The sequence below is a fragment of the Aulonocara sp. 'chitande type north' Nkhata Bay genome, linkage group LG18 (assembly GCF_057382095.1).
Source record: "Aulonocara sp. 'chitande type north' Nkhata Bay isolate Kocher_YH1m ecotype deep benthic linkage group LG18, A_spYH_male_GT1.1, whole genome shotgun sequence".
Lineage (NCBI taxonomy): Eukaryota > Metazoa > Chordata > Actinopteri > Cichliformes > Cichlidae > Aulonocara > Aulonocara sp. 'chitande type north' Nkhata Bay.
The window spans coordinates 2933520-2951388 of NC_141361.1; the positions used below are offsets into that span (position 1 = coordinate 2933520).

The window sequence follows — 17869 nt, forward strand, 5'->3', positions numbered from 1 at the left end:
AGTAAATATGTTTCAGTAAATAAGGTGCAAAAGATGTTTTTAAATATTTATGAACGGAAACAAAGAGACTGTTGGTGAAGACGCACAAATGTTTTCTTCAGCTCGAAGAAGTCTTTGTTTTTCTAAGAATGAGGCAACAACGGGACTTTTGTGATTCTGTATCGGGGGTTTCATGTTCTGTTGATCTGATAACAGGAACAGATGTACAGGAGGCCTTTTTGTAAACCCTCCCATATGAAGATAATAACACAAAAATGTATTAATTAATTAAATTAAATAAACAAGAACACAAACGACTGCACTAGTTTAAAAAACAAAAGTTGGACAAATGTGATATCTTGCATAAATTGTGACATGTGTTGATTGTTATACGCAGCTGTATATGTGCACAATGGTTATTATTGTGCAAGGTTTTTTTAATGTGTCACTTTTTTTCATTGTAAATGGTCACCAACGAACTCTTGAGTGGATTTTTCACCTCTTCTTTTATTTCATCACAGTTGTTTTGAACTCATCTGTGAGTTGTTTCTCTCACTGATTAAAAACACTGATCATTGCAGACGCAGCTGAAATCAGACCGAGTTCCTGGAATCGTTCTTTAACCAGTGCGTGTAACTGTCAACATATCATTAAAGTGAAAAACCGCAGCTAACGGTGTGGCGGCTGCAGCGCCGAAACCCACGCAGCCCATCTGCTGCACGAGGAAGGAAGTGCTGATGCACTGAGAACAGATTCACATGCAAGAGCTCTTTCTTCCACTGAGCCCCCTCCACCCACTCAGAGTTACACTCAAACAAACAATATTAATGACCCACTTTCAGTTGTTTTTGACCAAGTGATACGAAACCAACAAGCCCGCCGTACATACTATGATCTGAATATAGTCGAATACTGAGAATATGAATTACCTAGAAGTTAAATTATCATGAAATAAATTAAGATATCTGTCATATTTATGGTTTGTTGACTCAGGATGTGTTGTGCTCGGTCATGACTTCTCCCTCCAGCAGCCTTTTGTTTCGAGACCACTGCTGTGAAACGGCGTTGCATAAATAAACTTGAATTATTTGAACATTTCAGATTAAGTCTGTAAAATCTGTTTATAAATTCATCATTCAAGATTTATTATTTATTATTTGAACCAGATCACAGATTTGGACGGTTTATTTTCTGTATAATATTTTCACTACTTTAAAGTTTGTTTATTTCTTAACTTAAAATTGTAAATTTAAATTTTAGAGGAAAAATTAAAAATGTTTTTCTGGTTAGTCTAAATAAGTCCAATTCTGGCCCCCGGGCCTCATGTTTGACACCCTTGGTCTAAAGGTTAATCTCATTGAAAAGACTCGGTAACTTTCTTAAAAAAAACTTAAGTGAGTTCTCAATTTGCTTTTGTTTTACAGTAAATAAAATATTTTTGTACTTACAGAACTGTTTTTGTTAGATGTGGGTTAATAATTTTCTGTTCACTGTTACTGATGTTTTAAATGTTGTAATGTTTCTGCCACATTAAAGCGAACTCAGAGAAACTGCATAGGAATCAAAAATAAACCATATATGAAAAACTTTATTAACAAGTATTACAGACTCAATTTTTTTGAGCTTCCTGTTTATTTTTGGCCATTTTATTTCTCTATGAATCAGTTATTATATTTGGTTAAGTCAAAAGTATCAAAATCTGATTCTAAAGAAATATTTTACTGGTGTTTACAACAAACTATAAAGCTTTTCATAGATTTTTCATAGGGAATTACTCCACAATAATTATTTTTGTAAGCTTACTTTGCTACAGAAGACATAAAAAATGAAAAACGATATTTCAAATAATTTTTTCTTGAAGAAAGTCTTGTGCAGAAATAGATTTATTAAAATTTGACACTATAAAAGAATAATTCAAACAGACAGAAGTGAATCTGTAACAGCTGAAAAAAATAAAAAAGAAGATGTTTTTTCTTACAGTAACAAAAAAGTATTATTAATAAAACAATATTTAAAATAGGAATTATATAAAATTACTAAAAGCTGCTTTTGTACCAATGGGTTTTCCTTGGCACAGTTCGTTGCTGTCTATAAAACACAACAAGCTGTTGAACTGCAAACATAAGCAAAGTTTCATGTTTCATGTGTGCGATAGATGACAGGAAGTTTTCTCATGAGGACAACTGTGTACAAAACTCTAATTATCTACAATAAATCACATTCATTTTGAAGGAATATGTCACTCAAATGCAAAGTATTGCTGACAGTGAACATTTCAAGTTTGTCAGTAGCATAAATTTATCATGTTTAATATAGCGGAAGTTTAATTTTAATGTAATTGAGACATAAAAGCTGTATAAAGACAGTCAGTTAGCAGGTGTGCTGTTGGTTGAACATCCCTTCTTTCTCGTGATCCCGAGCAGAGAGAGTCCACAGAAGTACGCCAGACTCTTCGCTATCAGCACTGTGTACATCAGACACAGCAGCCTCTCTTTAAACCAGCGTGGGGGAGGCGGTGGGGGAGGAGAAGGTCCTCTAATCTCTGTAAAAGAAAAGGAAAGAATTAACAAAGTCATGTCAATGACCTTCTCCTCTGCTCTCTGAATATTCTCTGAATGTTGAATCACTCAGTCATGAAGTGTTAGTTACCTATTTTGTTTTGACCTGTCACTTTGCCTTTCTCATGGTGGACTTCACAGAGGTATTTATATGAGTAGATATCACCCTGATCGAGCACCGTGATGGAAGTGATGCGTCCTGGCTCTTTGATTTCCAGCTGCTCCACCTCAGCAGGGGGCAGATCCTCCAGCCGGCCGTTCTTCTCTCTTTTCCAGGAGAACTGGACCAGAGGAGGAATCATTCCTGAGGCCTGACACACCAGGGCGCTCCTCCCCCCGAGGCTGGTACTGTTTGCTGCTTTGTAAGCGGTCACCTCCGGCTTCACTGTCGGCTTATCTAAAGTTTAACAGCAACAAGCAGCACAGACACACATTCACACCGTCAGCATGGACCATAATCATTAACCACTCATATACACATACACAGTATGTTCACCCACTTATGTACTGCACATATGTACCATGATTTATCACAAATCTTCTGCAGTTTTATACGTGCATCTTAATAACAGAATTTAATTTTTATCTATGTATACAGAAAATTAAAATTATGTCATTCATAATCATTATTATCCAAACTTCCCTGTGAATAAATGGAAATATACAGATTATGTTGGTATAATAGCTACAGTGAAATATTACTATGAATTATGGCTAAAGAATCCACAATACTAAGTATATGATAAATGCATTACTAGTCTACAATGACATAAAGATACATATTAGTTTATATGTGTATCCTGGGAAATCACTGGCCTGTTTTTCCAGATTAGACTAGTTTGTGGTTTTATCTGAATCCCCTGCAGCTGAGGTCATGAAGTATTGTCGTCAAAGATAAAGGAAACGTCTTTTAAATCCACAAGACAATGTTTGACTTGCTCTGCTGCACCTTTAGAAGTGCAAAGTAATTTCTGCTCATGTGTATGTTTTCCTGCTCACCGGCTCACTATTAATTCTTTTTATTTCTTTATCTACTTTTTTAAAACAACCGTTCAGCAAACCAGCTGTCTCTGCTATCTTTGAATATATTTGCTTCATGTTTGTCATAGCTGCACAATCACTAATCAAATATATTCAAAGATAACTTCCTCTCATTCTAAATAGCAAATTTCACATTTATGCTGTTTTGATGAAAAATCATTGAAACAATACACAACAACTACCAAGAGATATTTTCTAGCACTTAACTCGCTTTAACTGTTAAGTCTAATATTTAGTAATAAATCATTTAAACCTTCTCTAATGAAGGCTGAGGTACGGCACCGGCAGCAGGCTCTTCCTAATTGTCGCATCCTTCATACAGTTGTTTTATTTGGTCATGTTAAACATATAAAATTGAAGAAATATATTAACACCATGAACCAAAATGTAATTATATGTATGTGTGGAATATTTTTGTGCCACATCATTTTACAGATGTTACTACACCACCTTCTAATCACAGGATTCTTCACAGTTTGATTTTTTTTAACAAGCTGCTTAAATGTGGCTCATCGTTCCATCAGCAAAACCTTTAAATGCAAAGTGATAAAAAAATAGAAACATTTTTAAAAGCCCATTTGTATTTTGGTGCATAACCTTCAGGTTAGATGTAACAATTCAACTACTCAATAATATATAGATAGATAGATACACAACACAGAGACAAATAACAATTAAGAAACACCCAGTGACACAGATTTGTGATCAGATATGCTTCTAATCTGTCATAATTTCCAAAATTCCTATCATATCTTAAATTTGATTTAATTAACATTAGACATTGTGCAACACTAAGAGAAAGAAGAGAGAAAGAAAATCTCCCACAGTCCTTGTGAATCTAATTTTCTTTTGATAAGAGAAAGACAGAGAAAGCAGAGTCTTACGTCTCATTAGAGCGGAGCTGTTTGAGACCAGAGAACAAGTTACTAAATTATTTCTTACACTTCTTTAAATGTCTGCAGGGTTTTAAGATGGAAAGCACACTACATAAAAAAGCTTAAATACATTTCTGACAGCTTTTAGATTGTCGTTTTAAAGTTAGACTAAGTGCACTGCTTTTTTAAAACTATTTTACAAACATTTAAAACATTTAAAGGCACAGAATATAAACTTTTAAGTAAAAAAAACAAACAAAAACAGTAAAATCAAGTAGGTGAAATACATTTTAAGCCTTACCTGTTACATAGAGCTTTGTTCCAGAGCCAAAGATGAGATAGCTGTTGGACTCAGCACCGGGTCCTCCCACACTGAAACACACTGATACAAAAACCTTTCTGCCGTTGAGTTTGTCAGCTGAGGTGAATGAGCGTAAAGTATCATATTTCACTTCCAGGAAAGGTCACATGGAGTTTATTATTTTGGCTGCTAACTGCCTTGAAACTGTGCTTCTCTTGGATAAACTACAAGTAACTTTTTATATTTTGTTTTTATTTACCTTTTCTGAACCATAAAAGTTTTTGTTTTTTTTAAATTACAGATTAGTGGGTTATTATTATTTATCATCACCAATTTCCTCAAATCCTGAAAAATAATAATATGGATGATCTCCGGGATTTCATATATAGGAGAATCACTAAGTGTGTGTGTGTGTGTGTGTGTGTGTGTGTGTGTGTGTGTGTGTGTTCCTGTCTACCGATCTTTGTGAGGACAAACAGTCACTTGTGAGGACACACATACCGGTCCTCACAAATTTGAAGGAATTTTTGAGGCTCAGAATGTGGTTTCATTGTCAGGGTTGCAAATAAGTTATTGGTAGGTTTAGGTTTAGGGTTAGGCATTCATTTTTAAGGGGCACAGGTGTCGAACTCCGGGTCTCGAGCGCCTGTATCCTGCAGGTTTTACATATGTCCTTGATGAACTTGAGCATCAGAACAGGAAAGATTCAGAGTGTCAGCATGTTCACTGGAACCTGAACATCTGGACGAATGTTATGTTCAGTTCAGTGATGAGTCCAGATTTTGGATTGAAAGGTTAAAGTGTGGAGATGATGAGGGGAACACTATTCTGATTGTACCAATAGCTTAGCAGCTTTAAGTGGAAGCACTAATAATAATAATAATAATAATAATGGATTGGATTTATATAGCGCTTTTCAAGGCACCCAAAGCGCTTTACAATGCCACTATTCATTCAGTCTCACATTCATACACTGGTGGAGGCAGCTACAGTTGTAGCCACAGCTGCCCTGGGGCAGACTGACAGAAGCGAGGCTGCCATATCGCGCCATCAGCCCCTCTGGCCAACACCAGTAGGCGGTGGAGTGGAGAAGATGAAATGGCCTGTCAGTTCTGATTTTAAACACCTTGTCATCAGCATGCTGTGAGTGACCAACACAAACACACTGTCTAACTTGTTAAAAATGCAGGTGTGAACAAGTTGTTTGTCATCTGCCTGGTGCCACTTCTCTGAGTTCCCTCTGTCTGTCTATGGTGTCACACTGTCTGCTCGTGAATCTGTCTTTTAAGTTCAGTGTCTCGTCTGGTTCTCTGTGTCTGTGAGTTTCCTGTTTTACTCTGAAAGTCTCTGTCTCATGTGAGTGTGTTTAGTTTACGTTTCCCGTGTCTCGTCAGATCTGATTTCTCCCAGGTGTGTTCCCCTCCTGTCTCCCATCCCTTGATTACTGCTGTGAGTATTTAAGCCCTGTGTGTTCTCCTGCCTGTTGCTGGTTTGTCTGTGTTATCGCCCTCTGTCATCCTGTGTGGTTCCCCTGCATCTGTCTACGTTTCCCTGCGTCTCCGTTTGTGTCTCTAGGTTTCAGGTTTGTTTTATTCTTAGTTTGTCCAGTTAGGTTTTGTCAGTTCTGTTCTTGCCATCCTTTGCCTTTTGTTGTACATCGTCCTCCTCAATAAAAGCCCACTCACATCAGTAGTGCCTGCATCTTGGGTCCTTCAATACATGGCTCGCCCCGCCAGCTGTGACAAATAGAACATGATGTTTAACTGTATCGAATGCTGCACTGAGGTCTAGCAGGACAAGCACAGAGATGAGGCCACTGTCAGAGGCCATAAGAAGATCATTTGTAACCTTCACTAAAGCTGTTTCTGTGCTGTGATGAGCTCTGAAACCTGACTGAAACTCTTCAAATAAACCATTCCTCTGCAGATGATCTGTTAGCTGTTTGACAACTACTCTTTCAAGGATGTTTGATATGAAAGGAAGGTTGGAGATTGGCCTATAATTAGCTAAGACTGCTGGGTCTAGAGATGCTTTTTGAGTAAAGGTTTAACTACAGCCAGCTTGAAGGCCTGTGGTACATTATTAGAGATAGACTGGCGATATTTAAGATTGAAGCAGTAAGTAATGGTGGAACCTTGAGCAGCCTTTTAGCAACGGGATCTAAAAGACACATTGATAGACTGGAGGAGGAGAAAAGAAGATCAGACACCAGCGAGAGAGGATCAGAAGGACAGACGCAACAACATTGTCATCCCCTATGTAGCCGGTGTATCAGAAAAACTCAGGAGAGTTTTCTCGAAGCATGACATCCCAGTTTACTTCAGACCCAGCAACACGCTCAGACAGAAACTGGTTCATCCCAAAGACAAAACTCCAAAACACAAACTTAACAATGTGGTGTTTGCTGTACAGTGCAGCGAGGAATGTCCAGACCTCTACACTGGCGAGACCAAACAGCCACTTCACAAGCACATGGCACAACACAGAAGAGCCACCTCCACAGGACAAGACTCAGCAGTCCATCTGCATCTTAAGGTCAAAGGTCACTCTTTCGAGGATGCCAATGTTCACATTTTGGACAGAGAGGACAGATGGTTTGAAAGAGGAGTGAAAGAAGCATCTATGTCCACTGTGAGCGACCATCTTTGAACAGAGGCGGGGTTTACGACACCAACTCTCTGCCATCTATAATCCAGTTTTGAGATCCCTTCCCAGACGCCTTAACGCCCACTCACATCCTGGGCCATCTGACCTCAGGAATTCGCATGATAAGGTGGGGCCAGGTTTCACAATGAACATACCCGAAACTCTGGCTGATTGGGACCCACGCCCAGTTTCACACCTTGGCTCAGGCGATTAGAGGATCATCAGGGGTCCTTTTGTCCCTCTGTGGGGGGAAACTCCCACTATGTTTATATCTGGGACTCTCCACCATTTGACCTTAGAACTGAAGAAGCTTCTCGGATGAGAGGTGAAACGTCTTCAAGTAACTTGAAGAAGTCCAGACGCTTTTCTTTCCAAGCTCCTTAGACTACTTAATGTTAAAGGAATGGTTGGCTCAACAGTGCTCTGACTTTTTGCAATTACACTTAAATACATTTAAACAAAAAAGATTTTGTTGGAAAGGGGTAATTATATAAAGTTTAGTTTTATTTTGCAATATCAACAAAAATGCAAAAATATTTATATTATTCAGTTAAATTATATCTGTACACTTCTGAATCACTACAACATTCACCTAGAGGCACTTCATGCGGTAAGGGAAAGGCCACGGCAATAAAGAGCAAAATGTATATACAGCAAATATACATGTATACAATATTTATTAATGACATAATAAAAAAAGATGTGTTTAAATAAAAAATAAGGATAATTAAGGAAAATAAGGATTAAGCTGGCACAAACCTGTATTTGTTTACAGTGAATTTCTAAACCCTTAAAGGAAAAAGAAATGAGGAAAGTGCTCAGGTGTCTGATTTCTGCTACTCTGTTGGTTTTTGTTCAGGCTGCAGAGATCATTATTCACTGTGGGTACCCGACTTCAAACAGGAGCAATAATAGGTGGCTGAATGAGCAGAGCTAATTCTTGCAACTACCAACTCACAGCCATTCTGTTTCCTTACAGCTGAGAAATCATTTTTCTGTGGATGGTTGAAATCTGAATAAACATAACCATTATTCCTGTTAACAGTCAGAATCACTGTGAGCTTTTCTCTCTCTTTCTTCTGGTACCAGTACACAGTATTTTTGCTACACAACTCAGTTCCTGCACAGCTGATGGAGACTGATTCACCAGCTCTCCTGGTCTGCGATAACTGCTCCTGAATCAGCTGTTCTGCTGCCATGGTAACCAGTGCTGTAGAGACACAGACAGATAGATGAAGGTTAGTGTGACAGTGTTTGTTACAGGTTGACTTTGTTGGCTCCTGATTGGCTGGAAACACTCACCTGAACACAGACAGCACAGAGCAGCAGCTGGGAGGAAAAGCATTTTGTGCAGTGGTGTTTCCTCTGGTGAACCTGGGGAGAAGTGGCGCTCTGATGCAGCTGAGGCCAAACAAGGACGAGCTGTGAGATCAGACGAGGGCCACGTGGTTTCTAACAGGTCCTCAAAGCTCCCATCAGCCCCTGCAGTGTGTAGATTAGTAATATTAGATTTTAAATAGGGTGTGTGGACATTGTTGAATATCTTAAAAAATAGATGTGATCAAAAAAGAAATATTTCTTCACAGTGGGACAGCTTTAAAATTAAATCCATTTTATGTATTAACACAAGTGAATTTCTGTTAAATATGAAGACGTGTCAGCACAGCAGGAAAAAGTTTCTACATCGTTCAGCTAAAGCAGCTCTACTTCTGTTGAATCACAGAGAGTGGAGAATCATCCAGGTCACCATTCAGGGTACACAGAATGACAGCAACTGCTGCTACAACAAGTGCTGTAGCATCAATAGACACGATCTGAAAACATGCATTTTGTAAGTCAACATCTAAAGAGCTATAGTAGCAGAAGTTCCTATCTCAAGTGAATGCAGCATAAAAACAACAACTGTACAAGAATCAGTGTCAGCGATATACACAAAGCATCAGTTGGAATTTGTTTTCATTGAGAAGTAAAATTTGAATTTGTGTTGTTACTGCAGATCTAGAAATATTCATTCCACTGAGGTCATTTTAACATTTTATAAAACATATATATTTTTAACTTTTTCATTGTGTTAAATATTACAGCTCTATGCTTGAAACATGTTTTGTGCTGATATCCTTCATGTGTTGTTTGTTGCTTACAGAAAATAATTGCATGACAGTGAACATTTCTCTTAATAAAGCTCAAACAGCCTCCAGACCCATTTAAAGGTACAGAAAAATAGTTTTTGAATGTATAAGAAAAACATTTTAAATTTGATTTTACAAAGACTTGTAATGTCTGGTTATAAATTGCTAATATAAATATATATATAGAGAGAGAGAATCTTCTCTTTTCCTTCTTTTGACTTTTCAAAGGTTAAAAGCTTTGTGCAAGACTCATATTTCAAAAGAGCTCAGAGAAACTTGACATGATTGGGAGAAGATTTTTAGTGTTGTATAAATTAATATTTAAATAAGTATAGTTTCACATACAGTGTAAGAGATCTCAAACAAGTAGTAAAAATCCAATCAGATTTTTTGAGATGACAGGCAACAATGTCTGGCTTACATATTATTTGTAATTTTGCACTGATATCAGGCTCATCAGGGTATGATTGCAAAAGATAATACCTTAAATATCTTTGATTAGAAAAACAAGCGTTTGTTACAGAGTGTATTTTGCAATAATTTAGAAGACAATGAAGAAATAAACGTATAACAGAGATAAAATTTGCAGCACGTATGAATGGATTAGGATGTTGCTGTGGTTTGCTGCTCTCTTCCTGTCACAGACTCATGTGTTGGTTTTTGTTCAGGCTGCAGGGATCGTTTCTCACTGTGGGGAACTTCTTTGTGACAGACACAGTAGTAGGTGGCTGAATGTTCCACACTGCATTTGTTGATCAACAGTACAATATCATCCTTGTCACTCATAGCTGAAAATGACTCTTTTAGATGATGAGTGAACTTTGAAGTTTTTTTTTCAATGCGGTCAAAACGCACAATCACTGTGAATGATCCTCGATCTTTTTTCATGTACCAGTACATGTAATTATTGTCACATTGGTCGAACCCTGTGCACTTTAGGGATGCTGCTTCACCAGCTTTCTTTGTAGATGTCAAATCGTTCTGAATAAGCTGTGCTGCCATGGTAACCAGTGCTGTAGAGACACAGACAGATAGATGAAGGTTAGTGTGACAGTGTTTGTTACAGGTTGACTTTGTTGGCTCCTGATTGGCTGGAAACACTCACCTGAACACAGACAGCACAGAGCAGCAGCTGGGAGGAAAAGCATTTTGTGCAGTGGTGTTTCCTCTGGTGAACCTGGGGAGAAGTGGCGCTCTGATGCAGCTGAGGCCAAACAAGGACGAGCTGTGAGATCAGACGAGGGCCACGTGGTTTCTAACAGGTCCTCAAAGCTCCCATCAGCCCCTGCAGTGGGCACATTAGACACGTTTAAAGGAAGCTATTGCGCCTTTGTGAGTTTGCCTGCTTCTACAGTTGAACTTCATACAGTCTGCACTACTATGGACACTTTTTGTTATAACGTGGTTTTAAACTCAGTAAAAGAGTCACTTTTTTAAAAGCTATAGTTTTGTTCTTTTTATTATTGTATTTCCTTTTTGTCCTTTGAGCAGTTATTTTCATTTCTATTCTTAAATGACCTTATTTTGCAGTTTCTGTGGATGTACAGAAACTGAGTCCGTGGCTGATAACTGGAAAATGCAAAATTGCGAAAAATACCAAAATTATTATCAGTCCTGAACCCGTTTTGTTCCAAACCTTCACCTGCCAACGTAGGAGATACTTTTAAAAGTATAATATACGACATGTCCAGTTAACAAATCTAAAAACAGCTTATTTATTGTCATATATCTATTGGCGTGTGTACTCACACGGTTCCCAGTGTTTAATGCTCAGTGTAACAGTCACGTTTAGCTTATTGAACTTGTAACGGCATCGTTCGATGTTTGCTCCAGCCAAACAAAACTTACACGTATCATTCAAACGTTACAACAATCTTCAATCGTTCATGATCGTTTTTTGGTTGGATTCCAAATAACAGCTGAGCTTCCATGTGATTCAATTTGCCACATAGCTAAGTGAATAAATGTAAGTATGCAGCCAATATTCTGTTTTTCAGTACAATAAAATGAAATAAAGTGAATACAAAAATGTAAAAATAAAGTTAATGAAACCTTATCACAGCATCTCGTCTGTAAACAGGATTTCAAACTGCTTTTTTTCTGTAAGTTGCTTTAGGTTTTCGAGTGACATGCCCTGCTGATTTTAGTATGTATATAAAAAATTGTAACCAGCGTAGAATATCACATTTATGCAGCAGCAGTCTTACACCGTGGTTCAGGGGTTTAGGAAGCTCGTCTTGTAACCAGAAGGTTGCTGGTTCAGACTCTGACTCTTGGTCGTTGTGTCCTTGGGCAAGACACTTCACCTACCGCCTGCTGGTGTTGGCCAGAGGGGCCGATGGTGCGATATGGCAGCCTCGCTTCTGTCAGTCTGCCCCAGGGCAGCTGTGGCTACAACTGTAGCTGCCTCCACCAGTGTGTGAATGTGAGAGTGAATGAATAGTGGTATTGTAAAGCGCTTCGAGTGTCTAGAAAAGCACTATATAAATGCAATCCATTATTATTACAAATGATTAATATTATAAGTTATGTGATAATATTAGTCTGACTTGCTCTGTGAGTAAACCTCGACTTTCTTATTTCTTCATCTTTATTACTCCATCTGTGATGGAGGTGAAGCCTGGGCTGTGGTTTACTGTTTGACATCTGCTCGTCTGTTGGTTTTTGTTCAGGCTGCAGGGATCATTTCTCACTGTGGGCACCTCCTTTATAACAGGCACAGTAGTAAGTGGCTGAATGATCAATCGTACATCTGCTGATCACCAGCTCACCACTATTTTCTTTCCTCATAGCTGAAAATGTGTCTTTTAGAAGATGACTGAAAGCTGTGGGCTTTTTTTCACCACTACGATCAAAACGTAGAATCGCTGTTAATGTTCCCTCATCTTTTCTATCTTTTCTCATGTACCAGTACACAAAATTGGTGTCACACTGGTTAATGCCTGTACACGCTAAGGACACTGTTTCATCAGCTCTCCTGGTCTTTGATTTCTGGTCCTGAATCAGCATTTCTGCTGCCATGGTAACCAGTGCTGTAGAGACACAGACAGACAGATGAAGGTTAGTGTGACAGTGTTTGTTACAGGTTGACTTTGTTGGCTCCTGATTGGCTGGAAACACTCACCTGAACACAGACAGCACAGAGCAGCAGCTGGGAGGAAAAGCATTTTGTGCAGTGGTGTTTCCTCTGGTGAACCTGGGGAGAAGTGGCGCTCTGATGCAGCTGAGGCCAAACAAGGACGAGCTGTGAGATCAGACGAGGGCCACGTGGTTTCTAACAGGTCCTCAAAGCTCCCATCAGCCCCTGCAGTGGACACATTTGACACATTTAAAGAAACCTACTGCGCCTTTGTGCCTTTGCCTGCTTCTGCAGTTGAACTACGTGCAGTCTGCCCCAATACACAGCAAAATCTCCAGTGTTAAATTAACACTTTGACAGTGTTATGTGTTTAAAAGTAACCTAGTCAGTTTTGAAGATTAACAATGGCTAACACTGAGCGGTGCTGATTTTCTAACACTGGAATATTTCTAACATTTTGAGTTATTTTCCAGTGTTAGAAAATCAGCACTGCTCAGTGTTAGCCATTGTTAATCTTCAAAACTGACTAGGTTACTTTTAAACACATAACACTGTCAAAGTGTTAATTTAACACTCAACAGTGTTGTATCTAACACTCAGAGGTGTGGACCCATATAGACACTCTCCAGTGTTATACAGTACGAGAGTTGCTTTTAATTTTTTTATGTTTCTTTCTTTTTGGTCTTTTGAGCTGTTCTTTCTGTTTTTATTGATTTATGGCTTTTAACATCCATATCCTCTGTGTTTTGTATGTCATTGCATGTGTCTAGAAAACAACGTCATCAACTAAGACTTGTACAGTGCTCAGCTGTAAATCTGCTATAAAATGGAAACTAAAGCTTTGCCACAGCTACATCAGCTATTTGAGTGGTTGAGTCAACAAATGGTCATTTTGCAGCCAACACTGTGATATCCATTATCCATCCATCCATCCATCCATCCATTTGCGTCCGCTTATCCTTTTCAGGGTCGCGGGGGGCGCTGGAGCCCATCCCAGGTGTCATAGGGCGAGAGGCGGGGTACACCCTGGACAGGTCACCAGTCCGTCGCAGGGCCAATATCCATCATTTTCCCTGCAATTTAAATAAAATAAAATGAAATAATAAAGGTAATATTTGTAGATGTAACATGTAGAAAATTAATTTGCATTTCTTTGTCTGTTAATATGATCTCCTCCCGACTCACTTCAAACAAGTTCTCATCAGCACTTAGTTTTAGGTTTTCAAGTACGCCGTCCTGCTGTCTTTCCATGTATATATAAAACAGTCATCAGCAGAGATCAGCACATGGATTCAGGAGCAATGTTGCAGAATATTTTTAGTATTATAAACTTTTAGATAAGATCACTTTAACGTCCTCCATCAATAAAAAAAAAAAGTTTATATTACATTTTCAACCAAACAGCACGTTCTCACATGAACATATAAACTCTTTAGTTTAGTTTAAAATGTAGCAACAACTCAGCGTCCTTTCTAGTCCATCTTTAGATTTATTTACAAGCTAGTGATACAGATACTGAGACCAAACTATCTTATTGTCTTTGTATGTATAGTATGTCGGTATGTGTTTTGCTCTTCATTTAACTTGATTTTCGAAGAAAAAAATTAAACAAAAAAATATCACATTAGGAGGGAAAGAAAATTTATTTCACCACAAATTTGTGCTGTTTGTAAGAGAAGGAGAACAGAGTACCTGGAAACAATTTTCTTTGAAACTTTTAATTTCTTCTTTTTTATTGATCACATAGAGGCTGGCTGTGGTTTACTGCTCTCTTCCTGTCACACTGTCTGACATCTGTTCATCTGTTGGTTTTTGTTCAGGCTGCAGGGATCATTTCTCACTGTGGGAACCTTTCCAACAAACACAATAGTAAGTGGCTGTATGTTGGGGTTTAATATCTTTGATGACCAATTCACAGCCACCTGGTTTTCTTAAAGCATTGAAATCTTGTTTCTGGGGGTGATTGTAGCGTGAGTTAACTGCCCCATCAGCCAGATCAATGCGCAGAATCACTTTAAGAGGATCTTTTTCTGTGTTCTGGTACCAGTAAATCTGTTTTTTGTCACACTGGTCAGTGCTTTTACAGCTTATGGCAACTGTTTCACCAACTCTCCCAGTCTGCGATAACTGCTCCTGAATCAGCTGTTCTGCTGCCATGGTAACCAGTGCTGTAGAGACACAGACAGACAGATGAAGGTTAGTGTGACAGTGTTTGTTACAGGTTGACTTTGTTGGCTCCTGATTGGCTGGAAACACTCACCTGAACACAGACAGCTCAGAGCAGCAGCTGGGAGGAAAAGCATTTTGTGCAGTGGTGTTTCCTCTGGTGAACCTGGGGAGAAGTGGCGCTCTGATGCAGCTGAGGCCAAACAAGGACGAGCTGTGAGATCAGACGAGGGCCACGTGGTTTCTAACAGGTCCTCAAAGCTCCCATCAGCCCCTGCAGTGGGCACATTAGACATGTTTAAAAAGCCTTTCGTACAATTTCATTTATTATGTTGTTTTATTATTTTTGCTGCAATATTTTGATCAGTTGTCTGTTTTTTCAAACCCAGCTAGAGGATGAAGTATTTTGAAACACTTCAGACTTTCTGTTAAATGTTTGACCTGAAAGTTCTTCTGTTAACACGTTTAAAGGTGCTAAGCTGCAAACCCATGAATCCTAAAAATGACTGGACGGTGTTATATATTTTGAGGGCCACGTGATTTCTAACATATCCTTAAAGTTCCCAACAGCCCCTACAGTCCACATACAATTTGATTTATTACTTTTATTTTGAAGCCAAAGCAGCCGATCTTTTGGAGATCCACACTGTGCTTCCAAAATAAAATAAAAGTTATAAAGAGATCAGTGATGTTGTTGCAAAGCCAGAGAGGTAATTGTGCACTTGAGCACACTTTAGTGTATTTGCTGATTATAAGCACCATTTCAAATGGGCTTTCACAGAAGAGGCTTCTGTGTGACTACAGGTGAGTAGACGGAGTGTTGTTAAACTCGTAACACTCACACAGTGTGTACTTCTGGGAAAAAATAGTCAGTCTGCATACAAATATTTACCTGTGAGTGGAAATACTGTGTATGCATCTTGTATTAATCCTGACTGTTGGTACTAATAAAATTAACAAAGGCTCTATACTGTGCTTTCAAGTAAACAGTGAAAACAGTGTTTTTATAAGGCCTTTAATAATCGTGTATTGCCAGTTTTTCATTATAATTTAGTGTATCTTATGTTTATACGTAGATTTACTCTTAAACAGATCAGACTATTTTATTTTTAATAAAAAAGTCTTAAAATCTTGTTGTGCAGTCTGAATGTTTGGGCTGAAGTTTATTCATTTCCTTTGGTAAAAGCTTTTATCATCTAAAACAATATTTTTATTGGCCCCTTTTAGTTTTGTTAATTCAAAACATAAACACAGCAGGTTATGGGCTCATTTAAAGCTTACTGATAACTTTGTTCATATTTTAATGTTTTAATTAATAGTTTGGTCAATTTCACAATTATGTTACATTTGCAAAGTGTCTTCGTGACTTTTTGCCTTGTAAAAATATTAACAACTAAAGATTTTAAAACCTCAGTGTCTCCTTTTTTGCTTTAAACTTAAGTAACGTCTCTGAAGGTGATGCTGGATTTCCACATTTGTCTGGCAGTTTGTTTCCCTTCTTTCTTACCACAGTAAATAAAAGTTTCAATAAGGTCTCTGTGGTTCGTTTGAAACAAACATATGATGACAAGTTTTGTGGATTTGAGTTTGCTGCTAGTGCTGAGATTAAAAACGAAAAGGATAAGACCGCCATCATGTGGTTATTCAAAAGAACTAAGTAGTTCAAAATCAAAGGGCATTCCTATGAAGAACAAAGGTGAATTATATAATCATATAATGGTGCTCTGTGTTGGTCTTTTTTTGGGGGGGAGTAGTTTACAGTAATTAGTAAGGTGACATTTCTTTGCCAAAGCTGGATTTATAGCATTTTAAAAAGATCCAGTCGTCTGTGGTCAGAACTGTTGAAACCAAAGAAAAAGATTTGGTCTTGTTCTGTTTCTTTGTACGTAGAGAACTTATTTATCTTTACTCATATATGACATTTATTATCATGTACAAATGTTTTACATAAACATGAACACTTCTCATTTGACAAAGTTATTTGGCATGTAGAGGATCTCACAGAATTTCAAAACATATCTGTGTGTTTTTGTTTGTTTGTTACTGAATGAGATAAATAAATAAACCCTGACACTTGTCAGTATACTGTTTCTCAGAAAAATGCATTTAGCAGTCTTAAATCCAGATCCAAAGCCAGGCCGGACAGCAGCAGCACAGAAAATGGTGTCAGGTTTCTGTTACGTCTGACAGTAAAAGCAGAAAAACAAAACCGTATTCAACCATGCAATAAAAAAAGAAGCTACTCTCAGCTCTTGCCACAAGGGGTCACCACAGAACTGGGCGCTCATGCTGATACAGTCCCAGGGGCAGTGCCTCTGCGAATTCACAAAAATAAAACTGTTTCTGCAGCATTTTTAAAGCAAAGAATAATTTACTGCCAAAAGATGGTGTGAAATTTTTATTTTAGATGTTTTTGGTGTGCAGATGATCACAAAGAGACGCCTTCTCTTTAGCACCAAAATCACACTTTATAAAATTAGTATAAGTCAAAATGACCTTTCTCTCACGTTTTGCTGCAGAAGCTACTCAAGTTCTTACATGGCCCACAATCTACTGTGAACTGAAAACAGATGAACCTGTTCAAGGCAAGTTTCACGCTGGATATTTTCTCCTGATGTCACACAAAAGCATTCAGACTGGCCCACTGCTCTGAATGTGCACACGGCGCCCACTCAGGTAAGAGATCTTTCATCATAGTCTGTGCTAAAGAGGAGTGAAAAAATTAGACTGTGGGAGAGAGTAATACGAATATAGTACAATGTAATACTACAAATAGTATCGCAGGTACTACACCAAATTGCAAAGCTTCTGTTTTATTTGCTTTACAAAGGGTGGATGAGTGTTTGCACTGGTTCTGGTTGTTTATTTAACAAGTACGGTACCTACTGGACCTCAATATAAAAAATTTAAGTAAACTGCTATTTACATTAGACGCCCCTGGGCAGGTCACATTGATAGATACAGCACAATTCAATTCAGTTTTATTGATATAGCACCAACTGACACCAACAGTCGCCTCAAGGTGCTTTGTGTTGTAAGGAAAAGCACAACAAAACGCACACAGGAAAGACTAATAAAAATATGTCACACTGGCT

General features: G+C 38.2%; 1 protein-coding gene across 1 annotated transcript; it reads right to left on the reverse strand.

Annotated features, from left to right (window-relative positions):
- Positions 1–1854: 1854 nt before the first annotated feature.
- LOC147307635 (signal-regulatory protein beta-1-like) lies at positions 1855–8868 on the reverse strand. Its single transcript, XM_086271905.1, has 5 exons — positions 8703–8868; positions 8295–8610; positions 4755–4825; positions 2629–2934; positions 1855–2521 (listed from the first exon to the last, which is right to left on the reverse strand). Exons 1-5 carry the CDS (start codon positions 8743–8745, stop codon positions 2346–2348), a joined length of 912 nt encoding a protein of 303 aa, XP_086128031.1. The 5' UTR covers positions 8746–8868; the 3' UTR covers positions 1855–2345.
- Positions 8869–17869: the final 9001 nt, after the last annotated feature.

Bases quoted from the DNA above. Each gene is read 5' to 3' on its own strand.
- LOC147307635 (XM_086271905.1), bottom strand. From the start codon at position 8,745: ATGCTTTTCCTCCCAGCTGCTGCTCTGTGCTGTCTGTGTTCAG. The intron at 8,611-8,702 runs GTGAGTGTTTCC...GTGTCTCTACAG, and splicing joins TCTGTGCTGTCTGTGTTCAG to CACTGGTTACCATGGCAGCA. The intron at 4,826-8,294 runs GTCGGGTACCCA...AGTGTGTTTCAG, and splicing joins TATTATTGCTCCTGTTTGAA to TGTGGGAGGACCCGGTGCTG.